This window comes from Bombina bombina, chromosome 6 (assembly GCF_027579735.1).
Source record: "Bombina bombina isolate aBomBom1 chromosome 6, aBomBom1.pri, whole genome shotgun sequence".
Classification (NCBI taxonomy): Eukaryota; Metazoa; Chordata; class Amphibia; order Anura; family Bombinatoridae; genus Bombina; species Bombina bombina.
In genome coordinates, this window is record NC_069504.1 from 1,085,898,114 (window position 1) to 1,085,919,833 (window position 21,720).

The 21,720-nt window shown below is 36.7% G+C and overlaps 1 protein-coding gene across 1 annotated transcript in view; it reads right to left on the minus strand.

Moving 5' to 3' along the window:
* Positions 1–201: 201 nt before the first annotated feature.
* The window catches only part of CREB3L2 (cAMP responsive element binding protein 3 like 2), a 119,977-nt gene continuing 98,458 nt past the window's right edge, over positions 202–21,720 (minus strand). Inside the window, exons 3-12 of the mRNA XM_053718993.1 lie at positions 14,390–14,577; positions 13,392–13,482; positions 11,738–11,925; positions 9,771–9,917; positions 9,589–9,647; positions 7,872–7,940; positions 7,649–7,748; positions 6,626–6,755; positions 3,695–3,908; positions 202–2,054 (exon numbers count right to left, since the gene is read on the minus strand). Coding sequence (XP_053574968.1) covers positions 1,979–2,054; positions 3,695–3,908; positions 6,626–6,755; positions 7,649–7,748; positions 7,872–7,940; positions 9,589–9,647; positions 9,771–9,917; positions 11,738–11,925; positions 13,392–13,482; positions 14,390–14,577 — 1,262 coding nt within the window. The 3' untranslated portion in view covers positions 202–1,978. The remainder of the gene's footprint in view (positions 2,055–3,694; positions 3,909–6,625; positions 6,756–7,648; positions 7,749–7,871; positions 7,941–9,588; positions 9,648–9,770; positions 9,918–11,737; positions 11,926–13,391; positions 13,483–14,389; positions 14,578–21,720) is intronic.

Genomic DNA, 21,720 nt, shown 5'->3' on the forward strand with positions numbered 1-21,720 from the left:
AGACTGTCCCTTTAACTTTCAACTTGTAATATGAGTGCTATTGATTTAACTTGACCGGTGTTAGCGGTAATATTTGTGTGCTTCACTTGCTATCTAGGCCTATATATGCAGAATAATACTGAATGGATCAAAATGATATATCAGTTATTTCAGCAAATGCCAACGTGATACCAATACACACATTTAACACAAAGACACAGATCACTATGCATTATTTTTATTTAATTTTTTCAATTTTAGTTTTATAAAAAATAATATACCAAAAATATAGAAGCTGAAATACAGAACGAACAAAAAATGAAATTTTTGCCCCTTCTGTGCCAGGGCATACAGCACATTTACTTAAGTTGTATGAATCACGGCAGGAGGTCGAAGCAATGGATTTGAAGATAAAAATGCCTGTCTGATTTTAACCTATTCAATGCCAGCAAGGTGGCAAAAAAAAAAAAAAGGTTACAAAAGACAATTTTTTATACATTTCTAATAAACCATATAAGGCAGAACATTTGTTTTTTTGAAACATGAAATGGGAGAGATTTAAAATCTTGAGCTTATTTTAATAAATTGCCCTTCAACTACAAACATAGAATTATTGGCCAGTCATATTTAATATGACCACGAGTGTCATAAATAACCACAAAGTCTCATAAATAATTATTGCCTGTCTCACTCCCTTAATTTTCAGTGTTATTAAAAAACTCGGTAAAATTGTCAATGTTGAAAATATTATGCCAATCAATGGTGTATCAACCTCTGCAGCAGTGAAGAGGTTAATTAGCTATTATAGGTGGCTGCCTTTATTTCTCCATATTGGACAGACAGAAATATCAGGCAGGTTGCGGTGTATATTACTGGCTATAAAACAAATGATCAAATATGATAGGCATGTGGACACAACCCCTAGTCTCACTGCCGAAGAAATGATTGCTGAGGAAAAGAAGTCGCAGGTAAAAAGATAAAACTAATAAATACTATTTACAACAGGGGACTGATGTGTACATATACATATATAGACAGTGGCAGCAGATGACTTTTTGTGATGAAGACAAAAGCTGATCTCAGTTTTACAAAATATATATTGATTGTTTTGGGTGGCATAAACACACTCAGCATTATTGACTGCATTAAATTTCAAGTAAAGGGGATATTTTAGTTTTTGTTTTTTTCTCTCTAAAATTATATCATGATGCAATATAAATATATTTCCCTGCTTACTCTTTAAAAAGATATTCTAACACAAAAAGGGCACTGGAAAACAGAGTGATGGAGCAGTATCAGAAATTGGCATCTTAAGTGACAATCTGTAAAATCTGTCAACGTGTACAATTGTATATTGAAAGTAGATAATATAATATCAAGTGTCTCAAATTTTGTGCTAATTAATTCCCCAAATGTGTCACCTTTAAAACCATGCCATATGGTTACAAAAACTAACGTATTAGTCTTATACTCATAACCTAATAGCTAAATAAATTTTTTTATTTCACTGTAAGCCAAAAAAGTGAAATGCGCGTTTGGCAATGAACTCAAATCTTTTTTTTTGCAGCTTGTGCTTAAAGGATCAAAAACAAAAAAGGATATGTTGCTAAAAAAGTAAACTGAGAAATTGGATTGTGCCCTTTCCAGCAGGGCAAAGTGGGAATTTAAATATCATGTTGTCCAACCTGTATTCAGGTTAACTTGAAAGACCAGTGATATTGATGAATAATTATGGAATGACTCCATCACACTGAATTATTAAAATCCTGATTCAACAAAAAAAATTCAGTGGATTGCAAGGATCAGCAACTTGCTTGTTCAAACACTTGTGCCAGGGTTATGTCAAAGTTCCTGTCTCCTTCACCTATCAAGATGGGGTTAAGTCCGAATGGCTGAATGGATGTAGGAGATTGAAAGGTGGTTGTATCAGCTCAAGAAGAAAAGAAAAAAAATTGCTGTAGAGCAGGGATTTGGGGAAGGCGTGGAAGCAATTTCTTCATTAGGAAGTGGCGTTTACTCTTCTGTCCAATTGTATTACTTTCATTGTATCGTTATGACCATATTCTGAGCTGTACCTGGAATGGATAAAATAAAAATGAAGATTAAAATAGAGACTGACAGATCCTGCTCATCTTTCTTTTATTAAAAAGGACCAGGGTGCATTGACTGTATTAGAGATAATAATCTGTTGAATTGACAAGAACATCAAATACTTTTTATTTAAAATGTTCTCAATTTTACCAGAGATGCCTATTTTTTATTTTTTTTAGATATGGGTTTACACATGATCCTATTTATATGAACAAATTGGTATTATACTTTATCCGTTTTAATAATTACTTATTTTTAATTACTTTGTTTTTAATGTGTATGTATGTCTCTGTGTGTCAGAGTTTGTCGTTGTTTATATGTGTAAGAGAGAGGGCCTCTGTGTATATAAATGTGTCTGTTTTCCCTGTATTTGCTGGTCTTTGTGAGTGTTTCTGTGTGTTTGTATATTTGTGTGTCTCTTTATCTGTGTCTTTCTTTTGTGAGTAGTTGTGTTGGTGTCTGAGTATCCTATATAAGAGTGTGTATATTCAAGTATGAGTGAGTGTGTTTGTCAGAATATCTGTATATGTGTGTCTCTTTATCTGGGTATGTCTGTAAGTGTCAGAGTCTCAGTGTTTGTCTTTACCCATGTCTATCTATGTGTGTGTGTGTCTCAGAGAAAATCTGTTTGTGGGTTTGTGTCTTTTTAGTTGTGTCCATTTTTCTTTATGTGTGTATTCTTTACAGAGAGAGTCTGTATGTGTGTGTATCGTTGTCTCTCTCTAGCTGTATCTGTGTGTGTGTGTGTCAAAGTCTGTATCTGTATGCATCTTTGTGTGTGTGTGTCAGAAAGTCTGTATGTGTGTATGTGCTTGTTGGCTTTTATGTATCTTTCTGTATTTGTGTGTGTGTGTCAGAGAGTCTGTGTGTGTGCTTGTTGGTTTTTATGTATTTTTCTGTGTTTGTGTGTGTGTGTGTGTGTCAGAGTCTGCTTGTATATGTATGTATCTTTGTGTGTGTCAGAGAGTCTGTGTGTGTGTTTGTTGGTTTTTATGTATCTTTCTGTGTGTGTGTGTGTGTGTGTGTGTGTGTGTGTCTGTCAGAAAGTCTATGTGTGTGTCCTTGTTAGTTGTAATGTAGATTTCTGTGTATGTGTGTGTCTGTATCAGAAAGTCCGTGTGTGTGTTTGTTTTTATGTATCTTTCTGTGTGTGTGTGTGTGTGTGTGTGTCTGTCTGTCAGAAAGTCTATGTGTGTGTGCTTGTTGGATTTTCTATATCTTTATGTGTCTGTGTGTGTGTCAGAGAGTCTGTTTGTATCTTTATGTATCTTTGTGTGTGTCAGAAAGTGTATTTGTGTGTTTGTTGGTTTTTATGTATCTTTCTGTGTCTCTATGTGTGTGTGTCAGAGTCTGTATATGTGTGTGTGCACTTGTGTTAGTTTTTATGTATCTTTCTGTGTGTCAGAGAGTCTGTATGTTGTGTGCTTGTTAGTTTTTAAGCATGCTCCTGATGCTTCCTGGAAAGACACTCAGTTTACCAAGAGAAAAAGGTAGATTCGATATTAGCAGTAAATAAAAAAAATAAAATTGAACTCTCCATCAGAATCATTTTTCCTTCCTTGTGCCTATAATGTTAAGATCAAGCTTACATACGGTAGAACATAATGAGCCCTGCGCATCTCACCTGTGCCGCATAGTACTATCCCTGATGCTGTCATTGGACACAGCATATGATTTCTCTCGGGGCTGGCCGAGAGCCTCCAGCATTGCTGCTCTGTGCTGTGCGATGCTCTCTGTGTGCCTTTCCCAAGCATCTTGTGCATCTATGGTCACTGCTGAGCTGTGTATTTCATCCATTGTGTGGTGCTCCTCAAAAATTAGGAGATTCCTGGAGCGCACTAAAAAAACCCAGAAAAACACAGTTGTAGACAAAGAGGCCACAGAGTATTCCAGAAAAAAAAAGTGTACTTAAAAGGGCCATTAAACACTCATTTTTTCTTTGCATAAATGTTTTGTAGATGATCTATTTATAAAGCCCATGAAGTTGTTTTTTTTAAATAAATGTTAAAGGGACATTAAACACTTTGAGATGGTAATATAAAATGATAAATTGTATATAATAAAACAACTCTGCAATATACTTTCATTATTTATTTTGTCCTCTTTGCCTGTAATTCCATTCTGAAATTGTGAGCTTTTCAGTTCCTGTTAGAAATGGAAGTGCAGAACACTGTTAAATCCAGCACAGCCATTGGCTGCACACTCTAGTGACCTATTTATAACTGTCCCTAATTGGCCACAGCAGAGAAGGTAACACAAGTTACAACATGGCAGCTCCCAGTGTTTTATAGACACTAAAACTTTACACTTATTTTGTCACTTTTTAAACAACTAATGAAACTTTAAAAAATAAATCTACATGTTAGTTATGGACTAATCTTTTCTTTGAATGCATCATTCTATCTAGCATGTATTTAGTGTTTAATGTCCCTTTAAGTTTTGCTTATTTTTAAATAACATTGCTCTGATTTTCAGACTCCTAACCAAGCCCCAAAGTTTTATGTGAATACCGTCAGCTACCTTCTCCAACTTGATCCTGTTTGTGTAAAGGGTCTTTTCATATGCAAAAGAAGGGGGAGGGAGTGTCTTATTTCCCACTTGCAGTGGGCTTTCCAACTGCCTTTTCAACAGAGCTAAACTGACAGCTTCTAAGTAAGTTTTTAAACAGTTTTATACTGGATTTTTATATCAGTATCTGTGCATCTTATTCTTTATAGTAGTGTCGATTACATGCAGTTATATGAAAATGAGTAGTGATGCACCGAAATGGAAATTCTGGACCGAAACCGAATCCGAAAATCCGGGATGCACTTGGCCGAAAAACCGAAACTGATACCGAAAATGTATTTTTTCAAATTATTATTTTTTTTTTTTTACCAAGAAAAAAAAAAAACAGGCAAAAAAATAATGCCATTTTCGACCAAAATGTTTCTGCAACAAAATTTTGGTGCATCCCTACTTAAAACAATTATAAATATCAATATACTGTATTATTCTTCATTTAGTTCTATGTAACATAATCAATTTTTACCAATTATCCAAATAAAGTATAATCCTAGAAAACTCATTATATGCAAATTTGAAATATGCTACACAATAATTTTACCGAAACTAACAGGCAAAAAAAAACGAAAACCGAAATAGCCAAAAATGCAATTTTTGGCCGAAACTTTCTGCGGCCGAAATTTCGGTGCATCCCTAAAAATGAGTGTATACTATCACTTTAAAAGGGATATTAAACAATGTTTCTCTCACCATAAAAAAAACCAAACATTTAGAATACACATCCATTATTTTGACAGCTTTCATGTAATTTAACTTTAGAAAAGTTTTCACTGCCCACAGAGAACCTACAGTGCATCCTGCGGATGCCATAACCCCGTCCCTGCAACCTTCTCGAGACAGATTTCTTGATCAATGTGCACACTCATTTATATCTGACCCTTATTAACCATAGCAAAGGGAAAAAACCTAATCAAGTGGTGTGTTCCTAGACTGTAAGATAATGTAAACTTTGATATCAAACAGATACTGTTTTTAAAGTTTTAATTTTTATGCATCTTTAGTGTAAATCAGCATAACTGCCAATATACACTACCTATATATAAAAAATAACCAGAAGAGGAATTTAGTGCATGTGGTGTAATATCTTATATACCTCAACTGCATATAGAGAAGTAAGAATTAATTTTTTTTGCGTGTGTTTTGAGACTGAAATAATCTCTCACATTACAATATTTGGGACACAGGGTAAGAATAGAAATATTGATTGAAATTTGTCAGCTGAGTCTATAAACAGGTGGTTAGACAATGCTTCTTGTATTTCCTATGCCGCACAGTTTAATATAAGATGTGTGCATTTAAATGACCTATAAACACAGTATTACATATTTGAGCACAAACTTTATATACATTTTATACAATAACACAACTCACAAAGGATACAGAGATAGGGCATAATTACAAGTGGAGTATTTAACACTCACACGCTAACTATGCTAGAAGTAAGTGTGTCAGTTGCGCTCGTATTACAAGTTTAAAACAAAAAGTATTCGCTCACGTGCTATCCGATGTGCGCAAAAAACAAAATGACCATAGAGCGCATGTATGTTTATACACATATACATATAAATATTTAGACATGTATATGTATGTATTCCTTTGTTAAAGCCTTATGAGGTCTCAGACATGCAAATGTTTGAACCCTTATACCTTTTTTTTTAATATTTTTTGTTAGATGTGTTATGATTAGCATAACTGTACTTTGTAATGTATTTTTGATGTGTTTTCTCACACTTTTTTGTTTTTTTGAGGACGCGCTATCCACACACGCGTTGACTTCAATTGCGCTCAAGCGAACGCGTTTACTTTCATCTTATAATAGGAGTGCTACATCCTATGCGTGCAAACAGCCGTGATAAACCCCTTTTTGCTCGTGTGTAACGGTTAGCATGCCCTCGTAATCTGGCCCATAGTGTTTTGAGAGTTTTTAAATTTACATTTTGCATAGTAGACGTTCAAGTCCTAGCTACAACGTATTAATACAGCCACTCACCTATTGAGGCTGCATAAGACTCAGGTGCAGAATGCCGACTTGGCTCGTGTACCGTCTTTGTGGCTGATGAGTAAAGATCGAAATTCTGTGTGAAGCTTCCAAATATTACAGCAAAGCACAGGACAATAACCTGATGGGACAAAAGGTATAAGCATTTCAGGCTAGGAAAGAACACTCAGTCATCCTGCAACCACTAGCAATCAGGGTTATATGAGCCTTTTATACAGCAGCTGCTATTATTGTATAACCAGGGAATATAGAAAAAAACACCAAAGTAAAAAAAGAAGATCCTGGAACCAGGAAATAATAGAGAGGGAAATATTCAAGAGCATTTTGTCCCCATGGAGAAATTGAGTATTTTGTCATTACATAATTCTCATAGATGAGATTAAAGGGATCAGAAAACACAAAAGATGTCTTTGGATGATTCAGACAGAACATAAAATGTTAAACAACTTTACAATTTACTTCTATTATCAATTTTGCATCATTCTCTTGATATCCTCTGTTGAAGGAGCAGCAATGCACTACTGGGAGCTAGTTGAACAACTCTGCTCAGCCAATGACAAGAGGAATATGAAGTATGTGCAGCCACCAATCAGCAGCTAGTGAATTGTTGTTCCTGAGCCTACCTAGTTATGTTTTTCAACAAAGGATACCAAAAGAACAAAGCAAATTGGACAAGTTGTTTAAAATTGCATGTTCTATCTGAATCTAAAAAGTTTAATTATGATTTTACTCCCCCCTTAAAGTAAAATCCTATAACAGAAAGTAATAAGTGTGCAATAAGTATTTATTAGTTACTACATGAAAAGGGGGTTGGTCGGATGCTGTATGGTCTCTGAGTCTGTGTCTTAAAACCAAGAAATTCTAAATCCAGAAGAGAAAACCCCCCACATAAAAACCAACAGGACAGAGTACTATATGTAAAGAGTTTGGTAAGCGCTAGGAATTTTAATCAGAAAATTGATCAGTATATAGTAAAAATGATTACTGATGCCTACAAAGGTGCCCAGCGCTCACCATAAGACAGGTGCCAGTCTGAGTGCTCGCTGCTTTACATGATCGGGATACTTTGCCTGCTACCATGGCCTGGAGACGCTGCAGCTGCTGTAAGAGAGTTCTGGGAAGAAAAAAAAATTTCAGACAATGAGTGTAAGCTCTTGTGGTGTGAGCCCATGGAACACGTTGAGGACTCACAGTACAAGTCACTCCAATAATCAGGTCCCCTTATGACAAATCTCACCTGTTAGTGGTCTCTAGGACTTCCACCTTCTTACGTAGCTCACTGTTTTCAGAGGAACAATTCTCAACCCTAGACAAGAAGGTCAGAGAGTGGTCTTAGAAACAGTCTAACTGGACAGCGCTGTATTCTATTATTATTATCATCATCATCATCATCAGTAATTTGTAGAGCGCCAACAGATTCTGCAGTGCTAATTCAATGGGCAAGATATGACTTGTGCTACTGATCATTTCCCTAACCAGGTCTAGGGCCACACCCCAGACATAGAACCATCACCCCCTATCCGTTCTCTACCTGGTTTAGGTACACACCAGCAAAAGCATAGTTTGTCATATATAAAGATCATCTATAATGATTTCATATTATAAATATACATATGTAGCAAACTCGTAAAGGACAGTCTACTCCAGAAGTTTTATTGTTTAAAAAGATAGATAATCCCTTTATTACCCATTTCCCAGCTTTGCATAACCAACACGGTTATATTAATATACTTTTTAACTCTGTAATTACCTTTTATCTAAGCCTCTGCAGACTGCCCCCTTATCTCAGTACTTGACAGACTTGCATTTTAGCCAATCAGTGCCGACTAGTAAAAAAACTCCGCAGGAGTGAGCACAATATTATCTATATGACACACGTGAACTAACACCCTCTAGCTGTGAGAAACAGACAAATGCATTGAGATAAGAGGCGGCAATTAAGGGCTTAAAAATTAGCATATGAGCCTATCTAGGTTTAGCTTTCAACTAAGAATGCAAAGGGAACAAAGCAAATTTGATGATAAAGTGAATTGGAAAGTTGTTTAAAAGTACATGCGCTATCTGAATTATGAAGGTTTAATTTTGACTAAACTATCCATTCAAAGACTAAGCATTTTGAAGCAGAAATCATCTCTATTATTAATTTTTGTTTAATGTGTTTTATGTATCTGCACTTATCTTTACTATGCATCCGTGTCACTGTGTACCCGTACTCATATACCCGCACTCATATACCCGCACTCACGGCCATGGTATTTGGCTGAGCTTAATTCTTTCGAACATATGATAAAACCAGTTCCCTTGTGGTATTCTAGAAAGGAAAATTAAACATCTCCCTAAGGGACTGATTATCAAAGACTAGCTGGCATGGAGAGAAATCAGGCAAAATCATTGGGGTCTTTCTTGAGCATTATATTGCTATCTACAGTTTGTGTCTTTTACATTCATAGCAGGATAAACAGCACTTAAAAGCTAAAGTTTGCATTTCTACATTTTTTGAGGGATCTCACAATACTGAATGTACTTTAGATCATCTCGCCAGAGCAGAGAGATTTATATCATCAGGAACTAAGAGACGCTTCATTTCCCCACATGAGGTAAAATGAACTCTAGTACTATATTACAAAATGAAATATTTTTATTCACTTTAGACTTAATATTATTTAGACTTATTGCCTGTGACATAATCTATTTAGGAACAGAATTTATAAAATAACGTATTTCATTTTAAATCGTCTGCCATGTAAAATAGATCTTCACCCAAAAAGCAAGTTGGCCTGGTCGTCCCAAAATTAACAGACGTACTAAAACAGATAATAACTAAACTGCACTAAGAATATTGCATGTTATTCAGCCTTACGGGTCCTCTAACCCACTAGCTTGCAGAACCCTGTGAGCTTTAGCAAATCTAGGTAAGTGTTCCTTGGTACCGGACGAGATGTGAGAGAAGTTACCTTTTTTCCAGGCTGTCCATGTATTCCTTCTTCTTCCTACGACTTTCCTGAGCAGAGATCTAGTGACAAATATGAGAGTAAACCTCTATATCGCAATAATAATAAAAAGCCACCCTAGGAGGACGTATGGTTTCATATGAACTTGGTTGCTCTATGAGATACAAGGACTAGAGGGGTCTTACCTTGTTCTTTATCTTTCTGCGGATTTTTTTCAGAGCCTTCTCTTCAGCTTTGGTAAGGGGAAGTTTAGTGGGGATGGGATATCCTTCAGCAATTAGGGTCCTCTTTTCTTCCTCGGTGAGCATCAGGGGACCAGTTCCTTGGAGCTTCTGTAGAGTCGAGAGTAATGAAAGTCAGAAAGAAGAAAAATCACCAAGCTATGTTCCAAAGTATATACATGTAAAACGTGCATTGTTTTGCAGTTATCAGAGTTAAATTATAAGGAAAGCTGGAAAATAAATATTTTTTCCCCTAAATATTTTCTGGGAATTTAATTTTGAGTTTAAACTGTTCTTTTAAGAGTCAGAGAAAATATTGAAGAGCTATGCACACTGCATATTTTAGGAGACAGGAAAGAGATTTATACATAGATATATATTAAATAACTGGCAATAGGTACCATAACCAATAGTGACATCAAATCCACGTGCTAGTGATGTTAACAGACCCACCAACACCCAAGCAGAATACATACACAATGTGACGGTAAGTACAAAGGCACTACTGTAATTGTAGTTTTTTTTTTAATTCTGTTTTTAAATGTTGAAATGACAGATCATTTAGAACATTCTGACAAAAAAAGAAAGATTGATCTTTAAAAAGTGACATAAACACCAAATACATATTATAAGCCTAGTATTGAGGTTATATTAAAATCTAGTTTGTACCGTGTTCTAGGGCTAATGCGTTTGCGCATGTGCAGTAACTCTCCTTTAGATACCTACAGTGTGACCTAGGTTCCAAAATAACAGCACCCATAATTAGTGAGTGTGCATGAAATGTATCTAGTGAATGTTGTTTTAGAGGGACATGAAACCCAATTTTTTCCTTCAGAATTCAGATAGAAAATACAATTTTAAACAAATTTTCCAATTGAATTTTATTATCAAATTTGCTTCATTCTCTTGATATCCTTTTTTCAAGGAGAAGCAATACACTACTGGGAGCTAGCCAATCACATCTAGTCACAAAAGACAAAATGTGTGCAAGCACCAATCACCAACTAGCTCTCACTGGTGTAGGATATGTACATATTCTTTATTTAAACGGATACCAGGAAAACAAAGTATATAAGTGAATTTAAAGGGGTCTTAAAATGACATGACATATCTGAATCATGCAAGTTTAATTTGGACTTTCCTATTTAAGTATGCAGAAATCAGAAATGCTCATGACAATTTCCCACCAAAAGAAAATCTCGTGACTATTCCATTAAATCTATAAGTGTCAATAAGTTCAGAACATTCAGTATTTAGCCCTAGAAAACAGTCATATTCAATTAACTTTAGAATCAAGTAAGCTCTCTATAAACCGCTCATGGAGGGCATTCGTGAACAAGTAAAGCAATTATGTACCTCATGCAAGAGGCTTTATTGAAGAATTAGTAAACCAAATGTTTTTTCTTTCATGATTTAGATAGAGCATGCAATTTTAAGCAACTTCCTAATTTATTCTTATTAAAAATTGTTCTTCGTTATCTTTGTATCTTTATTTGAAAAAAGCAGGAATGTAAGCTTACGAGCCGGCCTATCTTTAGTTCAGAACCTCGGTAAGTGCTTGCTGATTGGTGGCTAAATGTAGCCACCAATCAGCAAGCGCTTTGCAGGGTTCTGAACCAAAAATGGCCCGGTTCCTAGGCTTACATTCCTGTTTTTTTTTTTTTTTAAATAAAGATACCAAGAGAACAAAGAAAAATTGATAATAGGAGTAAACTAGGAAGTTGCTTAAAACGGCATGCTCCATCTGAATCATGGAAAAAAAAAATTGGGTTCAATATCCCTTTAACTAATATGGTGAAATTACATGCCCATCCATAATTTCGGTGAAACATGTAGGTGTGTGGTTGACTGCCAAAAAAAACACAAACAAAAAAAAACATTAACTAAAAGCAGCACATTTTTTTGCCAACAGAAATGTATGGGAAGCTTACATGCGGTGCAGTCAGCAGGGGAGAGTTAGACAGCGCAGAAGGGTTGCGAGTGGCCACTTTACCACCGGATTGCGACTGGAGAGGGCTTGAAGGTGGAAATGATCTGCTGGGACTCTGGCCTCCCTCCGAGTCACTTCCATGGCTGCTGGGGGGTGTTGGCGGCAGCTGAAGAGAGTCTGATGTAGGCGCTGTAAAAACAGAAAATACATTTTTAAAAATGCCTGTTTTTAGTCATCTCAAGCCAATGGCAGGTTTAGGACTAGAGAATTCTAGTCTAGACCCAATACATTCTTTTGATTACTAATTGATACCTACCAGAGAAGCAGCCTGCAACTGGTCCCACATCTATAAGCTTGCAGGCAGTACATGAAACTTGTATATAATCCTTATTTAGCTTTCAATAAAAAATGCCAATTTCGAAGCCCTTGAAGGCCGCTTCTTATATCAGTGCATTTTGACAGTTCTTTTTATAGCTTGATAGCACTAGTTTGTGTGTGCCTTACAGATAACATTGTGCTCACTCCCGTGGAGTTACCTAGGAGTCAGCACTGATTGGCTAAAATGCAAGTCTGTCAAAAGAAGCGAAACAAGGGGCAGTCTGCAGAGGCTTAGACACAAGGTAATCACAGAGATAAAAAGTATATTAAAGGGGCAGTCTAAAATATAATTTTTTTGTTTGAAAAAGATAGATAATCCCTTTATTACTCATTCATTCCCCAGTTTTGCATAACTAACACAGTTATATTAATATGTTTTACCTGTGTGATTACCTTGTATCTAAGCATCTTCTGACAGCCCCCTGATCACATTATCTATTGACTTGCATGCAGTACTGTGTTGTGCTAAATCTTAAAAATACATGAACTAGCAGTCTCCTGTTTTTAATATAACAATGTTGGTTCTGCAAAGCAGGGAAATGGGCAATAAAAGGCGTTATCTATCTTTTTAAACAATAACAATTTTAGTGTAGACTGTCCCTTTAATATAACCGTGTTGATTATGCAAAACTGGGGAATGGGTAAGGGAAAGGGATTATCTATCTCTTTTATCAATAAAACTTGTGGTATAGACAGCCCCTTTAAGTGTTGCAACACTTATATCCACCTGATGTAATTTCCATCACTGGAAGACCCTATACAGCATGTTCAGTGAGTTTTCCTAACACCTAATGCAGAATGCAAAATTTTGGATACAAAATTTGTTAAAAGGGACATGAAACCCCAAAAAATGTATTTCATGATTCAGATAGAGAATACAATTTTAAACAACTTTCTAATTTACTTCTATTATTTAATTTGTGTTATTCTCTTGGTATCATTTGTTGAAGGAGCAGCAATGCACTACTGGTTTCTAACTAAACACATGGGTGAGCCAATGACAATCAGTATATATATGCAGCGACCAATCAGCAACTAGAACCTAGATTCGCTGCTGCTCCTGAGCGTTCATAGATAAACCTTTTAGCAAAGGATAACAAGAGAATGAAGCAAATTAAATAATAGAAGTACATTGGGAAGTTGTTTAAAATCGTATTCTCTATCTGAATCATGAAAGAGAATTTTTGGGTTTCATGCCCCTTTAAAAGTGATCTGCTAAAGTCTATTCACTGGTCACTGGCGCACATAAACGTTTAATAGTTTCTGATACTACACACCTTCCTTAGGGCACAAGTTCAGGAACTGATCCACTTCATGTGGTTCAAGCTTTATCTGCGGAAGAAGAGGCTTGGGACTCAGTATCTTAGCCTGCGAAAAAGACATCAGGGTTAATGCACAGGCTGAACCACTAAAAGAAAATTTGTATTTATTTATGTGTATTATATATATATATATATATATATATATATATATATATATATATATATATATATATATATATATATATATATATATATATATATATATACACATACATACATACATACACACACACACTGTATATTTATATTAATATATTACATAGACCTCATATCATTATTAGCATAAAAAGCAAACAACCCAAACAGATAAAGAGCAACCGATTCATTTATTTTGTTCAAGTCTATTTTATGCTTCTCTCGAGTATTCTAAATTCTTTAATTGTATATATCCCTCCCACATCTGCTGGGAGTCTTGTACCTGTAACTACCACACCTTATGTTCCTTAAGTCTGTTTTCTTCTGTGAGAATTCCTTAAAAGAATTTTATACTAAAACATTTTATCCCCTTCAATAGACTACCAATGTTCTATTTAACCTGCTGGAGTGTATTAAATTGTTATTTAAAATAACAGCTTTTCCTTGAAACCGCTAATTCTATGTAACATTGAAATACTGCGGTATTGGCTATAGTAAAACTACAAAAGCAAGAGGCGACAGAAATGAACCTTCCGGTGTGTGTGGAAGAGGGAGAGCCCAGCCCACTTAAAAGGGTGTTCCTGCTGCAGCTTTGAATACAGCTGCTTGCATGAGTACACCGTCCCTTTAATAAACAGTCTGAGATATTGATGCTGCTGCATTTTTTCCTCTTATGCCAGAATGAAACACTTCAAATTAATAGTAAATATGCAGATGCATATGAATTATTGTGTAAAGTGCTGCGCAGCACAAACACAGATCCCTTGCAAAAACCCTTATCAGACACCTCCCCCTCTCCTGTCAGACTGTGCAGTTACCTTGTCTGGTGCTGATTGTGGTAGTGAGGAGTTCTCCATCTCCACCGTTACAGGCAGAACAGGCAGAGCGGCGTTTGTCAGTGTGACTGAAGGAGCAAGGCCAGGGGTTTCCTCAATGGCAGCTTCCCTCTTAATTTGGGGGGCAGGAATCTCTCCCGTCAGACACCAGTCCTCGCCTGTCAAATCCGCTAAAGAAAAAAGAAATTGTCATATCACTGGTCATATGAGGCAAGACACATTATACAAATACAAACTGAACACCTAAAGCGCTGCTGAATCTGTTGGCCGATAATAATAATAATAATAATTATAATAATAGTAAAGGGAGTTCACAGATTTACCACATATGCTTTTCGTAACCCTAGGTTTTTTTCCTGTTTAGCTTGTGCAGGCAGTACAGCCAATCAGAAAGCGGACCACCTGCCCCATTGGGATTGAACAGAGCACACTCCCGCGTCACTGCTTTCCAAACTGCAATGAATAAATGACAAGTTTAGTTGTGCTGCAGAGGATACACCACTCGTCGTTCACTCAATGCAGCTTAAACAGCAGGGACTAGGACACAATCTGTCTTATCACATTGCAAGAAGTATGGTTTCTGATTGGCTGTAAACACCTAACCTAAAGGGCGGTCAGTAATGGGAGTCTGCAAGCGGCTACTGTGGTGTAAATAAAATATTTCGAATACAATGCCTTGCAAAAGTATTCACCCCCCCCCTTGGCATTTTTTGTGTTTTGTTGCCTCACAACCTGGAATTAACATGGATTGTTTGAGGATTTGCATCATTTAATTTACAGAACATGCCCACAACTTTGAAGATGTTTTTTTATTTTTTTATTGTGAAGCAAACAAGAAATCGGACAAAATAACAGAAAAAGTAAATGAGCATAACTATTCACCCCCCTAGGCAAAACTTTGTAGAGCCACCTTTTGCGGCAATCACACCTCCAAGTCGCTTTGGATAAGTCTCTATGAGCTTGCCACATCTTACCACTGGGATTTTTGCCCATTCTCCTTGCAAAACTGCTCCAGCTCCTTCAAGTTGGATGGTTTGCGATTGTGAATAGCAATTTTTAAGTCTGACCATAGATTTTCTATTGGCTTGAGGTCTGGGCTTTGACTAGGCCATTCCAACACATTTACATGTTTCCCCTTAAACCACTCAAGTGTTGCTTTAGCAGTGTGTTTGGGGTCATTGTCCTGCTGGAAGGGGAACCTCTGTCCTACCATCAAATCACACACAGAGTGGTACAGGTTTTGCTCAAGAATATCCCTGTATTTAGCACCATCCATCTTTCCCTCAACTCTGACCAGTTTCCCAGTCCCGGCTGCTGAAAAACATCCCCACAGCATGATGCTGCCACCACCCTTTTTCACTGTGGGGATGGGGTTCTTTGGGTGATTTGATGTGTTGGATTTGCGCCAGACATAGCGTTTTCTTTGATGGCCGAAAAGTTCAATTTTAGTCTCAGACCAGAGCACCTTCCTCCATACATTTTGGGAGTCTCCCACATGCCTTTTCGCAAACTCAAAACGTGCCATTTTGATTTTTGCTGAAAGTAATGGCTTTCTTCTGGCCACTCTGCCATAAAGCCCAACTCTATGGAGCGTACGGCTTATTGTCGTCCTATGTACAGATACTCCAGTCTCTGCTGTGGAACTCTGCAGCTCCTCCAGGGTTACCCTAGGCCTCTGTGCTGCCTCTCTGATTAACGCCCTCCTTGCCCGGTCCGTGAGTTTTGGTGGGCGGCCGTCTCTTGGCAGGTTTGCTGTTGTGCCATGTTCTTTCCATTTTGTTATGATAGATTTGATGGTGCTCCTGGGGATCATCAAAGATTTGGATATTTTTTTTATAACCTAACCCTGACTTGTACTTCTCAACAACATTGTCCCTTACTTGTTTGGAGAGTTCCTTGGTCTTCTTGGCAGTGTTTGGTTAGTGGTGCCTCTTGCTTAGGTGTTGCAGCCTCTGGGGCCTTTCAAAAAAGGTGTGTATATGTAATGACAGATCATGTGACACTTAGATTGCGCACAGGTGGACATCATTTCACTAATTATGTGACTTCTGAAGGTAATTGGCTGCACCAGAGCTTTTTATGGGCTTCATAACAAAGGGGGTGATTACATACGCACATGCCAATTTTCTGTTTTCTATTTCTAAAAAATAGTTTTATGTATGTATTTTTCTCATTTCACTTCACCAACTTAAACTTTTGTGTTCTGATCCATCCCATAAAATTCAGATTAATAAAACATTGAACTTAAGGCTGTAATGTAACAAAATAGGTCAAAAGTCAAGGGGGTGAATACTTTTGCAAGGCATTGTATGGATTAGCTATGGAAATAATACGCATTACGTTCATATACTGCAATGTAAAAAATACATTGCTGAAAAATTGAGGTTACTGTTCCTTTAATTGACTACATTTATTATTTAAGGGTAACAAATATAAGGAATCTGATCACCTGCTTGCTCTCTACAACTGTGATGCTTGTGAAAGTAGTTTAATTAAAGGTAGAATTAACACAAACCGCAGCAAGAATACACCTCAGCCAGATTTTCTGTCTTTTTTACAAAAAGAAATCACTAAGGCACGCACTTATGTGCAGAGAAACCCGATGCCTGTACCAGAAGTATGCACGCTATCGTTTTTCAGCCAAGAAACATGCACGGATGAACTCTCCGTGGGACGTTGATATACTCGTTTTGCTTTATTATGTATTGTTTAATGCTGGTTGTACATTCTTGCCATCACACACAAATATTGTTTTCATTAACCCTTTTGCTGCTATGCCTTTTTTCCTCCCCAGCTGAGCCAATATTAAGCTTTTTAGGCTACCTACATTTAAACCCTATTGTAGGTCAAATTACATTGAGTTACCCACACAAATTATAGTATACATACAATATGCCAATGTTACATTTACAATTCAAGGCATGGCGCCATTTGAAAGTGAATTATCTTTCAAATGAGGGTCTTGGAGCCCTGTAGCTGCTAAGGGAGCTGAGAGAGGGGTTCAGCTTGCAGCTACTTGGTTCCGCCTCTTTGTGACGTCACCACATGTGTATGTGGTGACGTCACTGGCACGCCCATGAAGCCTGGGAGTGCCACCCACTAGGCCACCAACGATCACCGGCCTGTAGTGCGGGGGATCCCCCCAAAAAACAGCGTTTTAACAGCGACGAAAAGACTTGTCATGTGCCTACAGGCTGCCACGTTTATGACGAGGGGTTAAAAGGGACAGTAAAGATAAAATGACACTTATGATTGAGATAGAGCATGTACTTATAAACAACTTCTATCATCTAATTTGCTTTGTTCTCTTGGTATCTGTTAAAAAGCATACCTAGGTAGGCTATGAAGCAGCACAGTACTGCTGATTGATTGGATGCACATATACGACTTGTCATTGGCTCAGTCAGTGTGTCCAACCAGCCACCAAGTAGGTTTATTGTTGCTTCTTCAACAAATGATACAAAGATAATGAAGTAAATTTGAATATAAAAGTAAATGATGATATAAACTGTATGTTCAATTCAAGTCATGGAAGAAAAAATGGGTTTCATGTACCTTTAATTTAATAAGTGTGTGTAGTAACTATTATACATCTAATAACATTAGAAATATTCCTACTCATTACTAGATCTACATCCCCATTACATAGCCCTTATTCCTGCTTACTTGCACTGGAAAACATTTATTGCAATTTTCAACTAAAACAACATAACAAATAATAAGAAAATAGAAAGTAATTGTACAGTGAATATAAGGAAATAAAATGTAGCGCACAAATAAATAGGTAACCAATAGCATGTACCTAGAAAAAAACTTATTTAGCACAAGAGGGCGCTGTGTGACTTTCCACCCATAAAGAAACTGATGTGGAGCTTAGAATTGCCAATAAAACAGGACCAGCTGAAATGAATCACTCACACTATCCAGTTTGTCAGATAAAGAATTAAATGTTAAGATCTTAAAGGGACATGCAAGGGGAAAAAAACACAAGATTTCACTGTTGCTTGGTTAAACACACATTTAAAGTCCGCTTCAGAACAGCAATCTACTACTGGGAGCTAGCTGGGTACAATTGGTGAGTCAATGACAAGACGCATAAGTGTGTAGCAACCAATCATCAGATAGCTCCCAGTAGTACACGGTTAGTCCTGTGCATACCTAGGTATGCTTTTCAACAAAGCGAATGAAGTAAAATTGATCATAAAAGTAAACTGAACAGTCACTTAAAACCACATTTCATCTGATCCATGAAAGCTTAATTTTGACTTTCTTCTTAAAGGGACGGACAAGTCCAAAAACACTTTCATGATTTAAATAGGGCACGTTATTTTAAACAACTTTCCAATTTACTTTTATCACTAATTTTGCTTTGTTCTCTTGGTATTCTTAGTTGAAAGCTAAATTTAGGAGGTTCATATGCTAATTTCTTAGACCTTGAAGACTGCCTCTAATGCATTTTGACCACTAGAGGGCATTAGTTCATGTGTTTCTAATAGATAACATTGATCGCATGCACCTGAAGTGACCTAGGAGTGAGCACCGATTGGCTAAAATGCAAGTCTGTCAAAAGAACTGAAATAAGGGGTCAGTCAGCAGAAGCTTAGATACAAGGTAATTACAGAGGTAAAACATGTATTATTATAACTGTGTTGGTTATGCAAAACTGGGGAATGAGTAATAAAGGGATTATCTTTCTTTTTAAAGAACAGAAATTCTGGTGTTGACTACCCCTTTAATATAAAAATTCAGCAATCCAGCTGGTTGTTATGTATAAAACAGGGCTGGGCAAACCTCAAAAGCCAGGTAGCCACAGCTTAGATCTGATCTTTGTAACAGGACCCTCCTCCTCCTGTATTAATTTGTTTGTAATCTGCTTTAAAGGGACAGTCAACACCAGAATTTTTGTTGTTTTAAAAGATAGATAATCCCTTAATTACCAATTACCCAGTTTTGCATAACCAACACAGTTATAGTTATATACATTTTACATCTGTAATTACCTTGTATCTAAGCCTCTGCAGACTGCCCCCTTATTTCAGGTCTTTTGACAGACTTGCATTTTAGCCAATCAGAGCTGTCTCCATGGTAAATTCACGTGCATGAGCTCAATGTTATCTATATGAAACACGTGAACTAATGCCCTCTAGTGGTGAAAAACATCAAAATGCATTTAGATTAAAGGCGGCCTTCAAGGTCTAAGAAATGAGCATATGAACCTCCTAGGTTTAGCTTTCAACTAAGAATACCAAGAGAACAAAGCAAAATTGGCGATAAAAGTAAATTGGAAAGTTGTTTAAAATTACATGCCCTATTTGAAACATGAACTTTTTTTTTTTTTTACTTGACCGTCCCTTTAAATATGTGTGTGGGGGGGGGGGGCAGTTACTGTTAATCAATACAAATCTATACCCACACTAACTCATTTACATCCCTTTAAATCAGATACAAATGTAGGTCTAAATGTAAACAGGATTAAAACTAGGGTTGCCACCTTGGCTATGTTTTCCTGGACACTTATGAGACATACATGCTGCAGGGCATGCAGGGAAGAACATGAATTGCACCCCTGGATAGCACTCTAATAGTAATCCTGGAAAGCGCCATTCATGTTTCTCCCTGCAGCATGTGTAACTCATAAGTGTCCAAGAAAACATGGCTGAGGTGGCAACCCCAGTTACAGCGTTCCTATTTAGGACCAGAAAGAGAATCTGTATCATTATTTAATTGAAAGTGTATTTATTTTAATACAGCTGATATTAGCAGATCTCATATACTGGCTACCTGAGTCCATAAACCAAATCTTCCAATACCATATTCTTTCTAAGCTTTTCAAAGATAAGATAACCCTACCTTACCCTTTAGGAAGAGAAACTAATAAAGAATGCATCTTAAAGGGCAGTATGAATTTTTAGAATTCCAATAACAGCCCTGACACACACTAAATTCCTCACAGGTATTCTCTACACTGTCTTTCAAATCGGATCACTCTGCCAGTGAAGAAATGAAAGACTTGTGTAGGCCAGCATGAGTTAATGACAGGAACAAACAAAATAGGGAGTCTTTAAATAGAGGCGTGAGCAAAAGATTAGTGTCATTTATTTTATTAAGACAACTCATCCCCTTTAAAGTACGTTTTTTTTGCTGTGTTTTTCTAGAAGTGCTGTTAAGCGACGCCATATTTCAGCTATTATAAATTAGCCGCTTTAATGAACTTTATTTCCTCACAGCCACACAAATATTGTATGTTCCCAAACAAAATTAAGAGTTTAGAAATTAAAAAAAGAATTCATAAGGATTTATTATATAATTTATAGCCATTAAAATGTATGACTGATTTATAAATGCCAACAACATTCACTGACATATTCTCTTTCTCAGGAATTACCTCTAAACTAAATACACAGCTTTACAGCTCATATAGCAAACACCTTACACCTTGCAAATAGGCTGGTAGCCAACAATGTTAACTCTTTGCAGACGCCTGATTCCGATATGTTTCTATGTATATATAATTTATCTGCACACCCTGTCCAGCCCTGACTTTAACCCACATTTAGGTAAACTGTAAACAAGTTTTATTTAGACTCATTATTGCCCTTTCTCCTACAGATTCATATGGGGCAGAAGTCTAATACTCTGCAGTTTGTGACTTTCATTAGAATGCTGGCGAGTGAGCACAGCAGGAAGGGGTTAAGTTTACACCCTACGGCTGATTTCACTGCTGACGTCAGACGGAGAACCGTACCCCACTGCTTCCGGATATCAACTGTTGTGTACTTAAGAAGGGGGAAAAATAGGAAAGAAAAAAAAAAGAGACTTTAACCCCTTACTGGAAGCACTGGGTGTGGGGACATGTAAAATCATTAACCTTTATCATGCCAAAGAAAGTTTACATTTTCCCTCCAGAAAAATAACCCTTTAATCAGAAATGTTTATTTTGACAATTGTGCAGCTACTAGATAGACCACAGAAATGTTGTAAGCGTATCATATATCTATATTCAATATCCATTTCTTTTATTTTTAGTACATATTTTAACCCTTTACTATTTTTTCCCTCCTTACATTATTTACTTCGTTTCCAGCCTCACTTCACCCTGTTTATGTCTATTTGAGTTTAAGGATGTATTAAAGGGACATAAAACCCAAAGTTTTTCGATCATTATTCAGATACAGTTTTAAACAACTTTCCAATTTACTTATATTATCAAATATGCTTTGCTCTCTTCTTACCCTTTGTTGAAGGAGCTGCAATTCACTGCTGAGAGCTAGATAGGGTTGCCACTTCAGCCATATTTTTCTCGACACTTATGA